The sequence below is a fragment of the Miscanthus floridulus genome, chromosome 5, assembly GCF_019320115.1.
Source record: "Miscanthus floridulus cultivar M001 chromosome 5, ASM1932011v1, whole genome shotgun sequence".
Lineage (NCBI taxonomy): Eukaryota > Viridiplantae > Streptophyta > Magnoliopsida > Poales > Poaceae > Miscanthus > Miscanthus floridulus.
The window spans coordinates 26,669,145-26,676,437 of NC_089584.1; the positions used below are offsets into that span (position 1 = coordinate 26,669,145).

The 7,293-nt window shown below is 42.9% G+C and overlaps 1 protein-coding gene across 8 annotated transcripts; it reads left to right on the forward strand.

The window, feature by feature from the left end:
• Nucleotides 1–3,914: 3,914 nt before the first annotated feature.
• On the forward strand, nt 3,915–6,951 carry LOC136451827 (uncharacterized). Of its 8 annotated transcripts, XR_010758655.1 has the most exons (7): nt 3,915–4,502; nt 4,613–4,755; nt 5,115–5,205; nt 5,407–5,558; nt 5,682–6,335; nt 6,426–6,496; nt 6,578–6,951. XR_010758655.1 is itself a non-coding variant. In XM_066452512.1 (6 exons), the coding sequence occupies exons 2-5, from the start codon at nt 4,699–4,701 to the stop codon at nt 5,737–5,739; spliced, it is 372 nt and encodes a 123-aa protein (XP_066308609.1). In that variant the 5' UTR covers nt 3,915–4,502; nt 4,613–4,698; the 3' UTR covers nt 5,740–5,745; nt 6,576–6,951. The 8 variants fall into 8 exon arrangements, 4 of the variants coding, with proteins under 4 accessions (XP_066308609.1, XP_066308607.1, XP_066308608.1 ...); XR_010758654.1 differs by having other exon boundaries at nt 5,682–6,496; XR_010758653.1 differs by having other exon boundaries at nt 6,426–6,951.
• Nucleotides 6,952–7,293: the final 342 nt, after the last annotated feature.

The following is a 7,293-nucleotide window of genomic DNA, read 5'->3' on the forward strand; positions in this document are numbered from 1 at the left end:
GAATATAGGAAATGCAATACAATATTAGTATATGTTTATATTCGAGGAAGTTTGCAGAAGATGGACATCATATTTATATTTGAAATGAAAAGAAGATCCACACTATGGTTGTTAAGGCATCTTTCATTGGAGAAATGCTATTGTATTAATTACCTTATTTTTGAGTAATTCTTGTGACGACACACAAGGTCTGCCTAGTCCTCTACCCAACAATGGTGGGTAGACTTCAGGCCACCGGGACCTTTCAGGTATAGGTTCAATTCTGGTTTCATAAGCCTTCTTGAACTTAGCCACTGAGTAGTATTCATGGACATAATCTTCAATTTTGATGCCCCTATTGGACAATATCCAGGCCAATGCATGTATGTAGGGCTTCCTAGTGGCTTGCCACTCCCTACAAGAACATTTGTTATTTGCAAATCTACTGTATGCCTTCTCTAGTTGTCCAAAATGGTGACTTCTGCAATGTCATCATCACTTACTGTGACTTTGATCACCTTGAGTTGGTTGCTAATCAGATTGAGTTCTTTCATCACATTAGGGGAAATTTTGTCATGCCACTGCCAAGCCAATTTCTTCCTCAAGTATCTCTTCTCCATTATCAACTTCCTCAGCTTAGCTCATGCAGCAACAAACCTTTGAATTTCTTCACTTGTGCATTGAAACTCTCTAACATATTATTTGTTAAGTGATCACACTTGTTGTTCTCAGAGAACCCACATCTGTACCATATCCTATTGTGGTGGTTCTCAAGATACTCAATAGTATCAGGTGCAAACTCAAAAATTTTCTTCATATGCCACTAAAAGAGTTTAGCTGCATAGCTTCTAGCTGCTGGATACAAGTGATCAGTGAAAACATCACTTGTGTAGTGCTTCATGAAGTTCTGGTACAGGTGTCTCATGCATTCCCTATACTCAGCATTTGGGAATACAGCAGACTTCTCTAACCCTTTACTTGCATTTGTACAAATAACCAATTTTGGAAAATCTCCAATGACTCTGTGCAACTGCTCCATAAACCATTTCTAGCTATCTTTCATTCTCAGTGTCAAAAAATTGCATATGCAATATGATACAGCCAATTGTGACCATCCACACCAGTTGTAGATGCCAATTGTCCTCTATACTTGCCATACAAACAGAAAGCATCAACACCTATAAAGGGTCTGCACCCCTCTAGGAATCCATCAATACAAGACCTAGGAGCTACAAAAATCCTCCTAAACCTTTGCTTCTTTCCAACCTTCTCTAACTCTATCTGCACTAAGTTGCTAGGTGATGATTTCTCAATCTGAGCTGCCCAATTGAAATGAAGCTGAAAACTCTCCTCATACTTTCCATGGATCTGCTCTAGTGCTACCTTCAGCCAGACCATGCCTTGGAGTACTTGAGCTTGATACCATAGACCAAAGGCACATTGGCCCAGCTTATACTGAAAGCTTAGCTTGATACCGTAGTCACCTTCTAATTTGTCTTTACAATTCAGTTGGACCTTTAGTTGGATTCCTCTTTACCCAATCCCCTAACCTATCTGCACACTAGCCTTGTGTTGCCATTTTCCATTCTCTGAGTTTAGTAGTAGGACAATTATGCTTTGCAAGGAGTACTTTGATCTGCACACACAGAAATAACATTAATGTGAGAAGGAGGACTTTAAACTGGTAAGTAAATGAAGGAGATGTGATAACTTCAAATAACCTCTATTGTCTTGCCATTATAGATCCTTGAAGCATGTATACACCAAGGACATCCCTCAGCTTTACACATGGCAATAAACCTAGTCTTGTTTGTAATGATATTAGCAAATTCAAACCCTGTGACCACTACATGATGTCTCACTGCCTTCCAGAATGCAACAATATAAGGAAACCTTTCTCCCTTCTCTATCCTGGGGTTTTCAGGATCATGGATAACATGAACCTCTTGTGAATCTGCATAATTTACCTCTGCCTCAAGAGGAACACCTCCTTTAGCAGCAACAACATCATCAAATTCATTAGCATCATCAACAGAATCATCAGCATCAGCAGTACGAGTATGGTTGTTAGATGGTTCTGCATTTTTAGCTGCATGTGCAGATGCTATACAGTCCCTCATCATCAACACCAACATACTATTCATCATTGTCAAACATGTCAGGCTCCCTGTCTAGCTCAAGTTTAGGCTCTAATGGATAGTCTGCATTTCCATGAGAATTACCAGAAGGCTAGGTTGCATGGTTGTCATCAGGGCTAATGGTATCCCCATCTCCTAATGGAATGTCTTTGCTATTGGGGTCCTTATCATGGTTGTCAAGAGCAGAAAACTTTGGTGGAATCACACATATTGGTTCTAGGGTTGCAAACTCACCAGATTCTCTAAGACAACTGTCAAACACACCTACAATAACTTTGCAGTGCATCTGATCCTTATACATTTCAAACAAAGTCATGCATCTGAAAATCATTTTTTCTAGTTTGACATCTTCGCACATCCTTTTGTCAAAGAACCTATTGATAGAAATATTGTCGGCAATCCTCTGAGGGATATCCCACGAAGGTAGATTGATCGGCAGAGATGCGTGTAATCAAGAACAAGAAGGCAACAGAGACACAAGAGTTAGATAGGTTCGGGCCGTCAGCGCGACGTAATACCCTACTCCTATGGTCTGTAGGATTGTATTGGCTATCGTATGATACTGTGTGTGATTCGATGCCTTAGGCAAAGCCTAGGATCCGTATGGGGATGTCGACTAGGGGATCCCCTGCCTCTTCTTATATACTCTGGAGGGGTAGGGTTATAAGAAAAATATCCTATTTGGTATTATACAATATCTAATAAATCATATCTTCTTGTAGCCTTGCGGTGCACGCCAATCAGTGCCGTGTGCCGCACGCCTAGATCTTGTGGGTTGAGCCACCTCTGATGGTGCGGCCCATGTCTTGTCCTGTGGGTATTGGGGGTCATACCCCCCACAGAACCATACACTAGGAGACTGGCTACTGGACCACTGTAACTCATTGCGCAGGCTTGTCAATAGCAAATCGAAGGAAAATGAACCTACTACAACATCCCACTTAATCACACATCCCTTTGTGTATGCTTTTCTACCAGTATTGTCTCTGGTACATAATCCTTCCACTTTAATCTCTAGCGAGAACAACGAAACCCTAGCAACAAACAAAACCATCCCCAAATCCAATCAATCCCTTTCGATAGCGTCTGCATCCCAACCAAATCTACCGGCAGCGAGCTCATACGCGACAGGAAACAAAAAGAGGTAGTGGATCCATACCCGCCCTCATCGTCCGCCATCTCCAGCGGGACGCGCGGCTGCGGATCACCCATTGCGGTCAACAGGGTGCATCGCAACACGCACTCGAGCTGGGTGCTTCTGGTCACCGCTGTCTATGTCGCCAAAGTTGGGGTCGCTGTTGTCCTGGTTGCCACCATCGGGGTAAGGTTTTGGAACACTGAGTGTGGGTGAGAGGTGGAAGAGATCGGGGACTAGGGGAGCGCGTCGCTTATCCACTTGACCCGAGGTGTCTGAGTCTATACATAAATACAACCCCATCGTATATGCCTGCAGCTCGACCTGGCGTTTGTGTCAGAAAAGAAGAGTTGCAATGGTACTCTTCCCAATAGGCAAATAGTAACGTTGCTTCTCCTAAGGCCTTGTTTAGATGAGTGTTAAGAATCAATATTCGACACTGTAACACTTTCGTTTGTATTTGACAATTATTGTCCAATCATGGTCTAACTAGGCTCAAAAGATTCGTCTCGTAATTTACAATCAAACTATGTAATTAGTTATTTTTTTATCTATATTTAATACTCCATGTATGTGTCCAAAGATTTGATGTGACGATGAGAAGGTGAAAAAATTGTAATCTAAACAAGGCCTAAGTTCAAAAATCGTAATGGTAAAAAAAACCCCCAAAAAAATACCGCGTGCTGCCCGGCGCGCCTCCAAGGGCCCTCCCTCGCCGTAGCCGACGCCGCCCTGCGCCCGTCCTTGCGGGGGTGGCAGCGGTGTCGGTCGGCCGGCTCGCCCCCACGCTCGGCAGGTGGCCCATGGCCAGCCGGAGCACGGGCCGCTTGCGCGCGGCGGCCGGCTGGCCGGCTGGCCATGGCGGCTAGGAGGTCGGGGCGGCGGCGGTCGGGCCAGCCAGCTCGCGGTGGCCGCCGTGGCGGCGGCCGGCCGGGCCAGCCAGTCCGCGGTGGTCGCAGCGGCGGGAGCACCAGATCCGCTCGCCGTCTTCAAGTGCAGCCACTCGCTCACCGCTCCACGCCGCCGGCCGGGTGCGACCTCCCCTCCTCCATGGCCGGCGCGAGCTCAGGACCAGGAGGCCGCCCAAGTTCCCGTGCCCTGTAGAGGTAGCCACCAGGAGGATGGGGCATTGTTGAAGGACGCCCCTGCCCTCCTCCATCCCCCAGCACTTCCTAGCAGTCCAGCCCCTCGAAACCCTAGCCCAAATCCTCTAATTTATTTGGCTGCCTCCAATCCATACATCCATATTGGTATGTTCTTTCTCTTTTCTTGTTGATTTTGTTTTAGTTTGGATCCAAAAATAGGCGTGCTGTTTTGGTCAATTACTCAAAATTTGATGGATGTTGCTTTGCTTATGAAGTGAGAGGATCAAAAGAGAACAATCTGAGATGGGGAATAGCTGTTCAAGAGGGACATCCAGAGAGGAAGGCATTAGCTGTTCAAGGGATGACAGGGGAGACAAGGCAGTCAGAGGAAGAGTGTCATCTCCACCAGATCCTATCAGTTAAGTAAGTATCCACAAGATCTTTTCAGTTAAGCATTCATGGTTCAAAATGACAGGCTAATGCTTGGTACCTCGTACATGAACCTCTGTTATTCATATACTTGGAATATCCTTGGGGAGCTCATGGGCTAAGAAATTAGGCACTTTGATATCCCCTGTACTTTGTTTCTGATGTACTACCTTTGGAGAAAATTCATAGAAGCCATTGGTAAATTGAGTGTGTACACGCTGCTTTTAAGATTCTGCCTCCTGTTCCTACACCCTTGATACTGACTTCATACTGGAAGCTCTTTTGTTGACTGGGACATGAATCTTTCGTGACTTACTTACTGATTGATACTTCTTTTATTGATTGCAGGGCACAAACATAGTTGATGAATCACATGATCACGACACAACTGACTTGCACAAATGTGTATCATTTATCACAAGCGATCTCCCTGTCCCATGTAAGTCTAATGTAGTATATTTAAATTGATTAGAAAAACATCCATTATAACTACGCAATGTCAGCTTACCAGATTTTACTGTGATTTCTCTAAGTGCAACTGTGTATTCTTGTTCTTAGTGCACTTGGTGTAATTTAATAAAAAAGCAGTAACTTTGGTATATCTAACTTGATTTTTCACCTGCCTCTTATTTTGGTACAGTGGTGAGGGCTGTCTCACTGAGTCACCAGGTCACGGGTTCGAAGCAGCCTCTCAGCAGATTTTGCGGGGGGAAGGCTTGTCTTGGTTTTTCCCTTCCCCAAACCCCACTTATGTGGGAGCCTCCGGCACTGGGTCTGCTCTCTCTTATTTTGGTAAGGATATGTAACTTCATCATACCACTATGAAACTGCTAAGATAGAACTCTTGTCCATTGAGAACCTGTATTTAAACTTGTTTGATATTTTCATATTGCTATTTGAGGAACTGACCTACAGGAGGCTGGAGGCCAGAAAGCAATACTTGAGGAGCAAGCTGAGGAGTATGCAGCCTTGATCATGGAGGAACGTGAATCTTAATGAATCTGATTGTTCGTTTTATTTTTTTTACAAATTTTATCGTTTTTTCTATTTTAACGTAGCGTTAGCATAGGCAATTTCATAATAAAGCTTAATGATTTATCTTGTTTAGTACTGCTGATCTATAATGACAGGCTAATGCTTGGTAGCTTGTACATGAATCTTATAGTATTGTTTTTTAGGGGTGGAAATCTGTGATCAGGTTATTTCAGCTGAGTTGCTAGGGTGTTTACCCCTACTGGTTTTACCTGATAAGAATGACTTCAAATCAGAAATCAGTAGTTTACACACCCGTAGGTTTGGAGGCCATAGTGTACTCACAAATTTTCAGAATTTTTGCAATGGAGGTTTGACGCAATTAAAAAAAAAAAACTGTCTTAACTTTGGGCAGCATTTCTGACAATTGAGTTGTTGCTGTCTGTTTTCTTCTGTTAGACATTCAAGATTTTGTTCCCCAAATCTATGTCAAAAGAGAGCTCTTGAGCTGATTTTGTTAGTGCTCATGGATCTGCAAGCCCCAATATTTGGTTTGCTTAATATCATAACAATCCTTGTAGCACTCGAAGTTGCTTTGTGAGTATCCATTACTCTTAAACTCAGTGTCCCATGTTAAATAACCAGGTTAGAATGATCCATTTGTCATCTGTTGACATTGATATGTAGGGTGCAACCATCTCCAAGTGATCAAGTTCATCAAGAACCCATGTTACCTTGCATTTCTTTGCCATTTTCCTGTAAATGTTTGGTCACTATAAAGTTTTGTGTGCTAATATACAATCTAATTTGCATTGATAAGTATATACTATTTCGTGCAGGAATCAGGCCGCCAGCTCCCAATTGGCAAGAAAGACACGTCATGCTGGGTTGCATAAGGCTTGGTTCAGCAGCATCTGGCACTCATCCAAATACAAGGTAGTGGAACATGCCAAATTCTTATGTAAAGGAAGCTGGTGTCAGTCCAGGCGAGCCCCAAATTAAGATTTGCCAAGATCAGTGAGACACAACGCAAGTGGTGTATTTTGCACGTGACTTTTTAGTTTGCTGTATTATTTGTATTGCTTCAGAATGTTTCTGAAACCTGGAAGAGATTTGGTAAAATGTTTGTTTTATGTTGGGAACTCTTGATGTTTCGCTGACTTCGAGTGAAAGCAATCAGAAGTTTGGAGCATAATACTCCGAAATCTTCTAGATGGCCTATTCTTTTTCCCATTGGCAATATATTTTATTGTCATCTCATTTTAATTTCCATGCATTCTTTTTCGCATTGGACAATATATTTTATTGGTTGTTTGATTTGCATTATTAGATATAAGCCGTAGCGTTAGCACGAGCACTGTACTAGTTAGAGAAATGCTATGGTATTAATTACCTTATTTTTGAGTAATTCTTGTGACGACACAAGGCAGTCTAGAGGGTTTTGCTCCGGTAGTCTTATTAAAAAAAAAATTGCACGAATCTTATAGCATCAGGGTGTTTAATTATAATTAATTTTGTCTTAGATATGGATTGGGCCGGTCCTATCCGTGCCCAA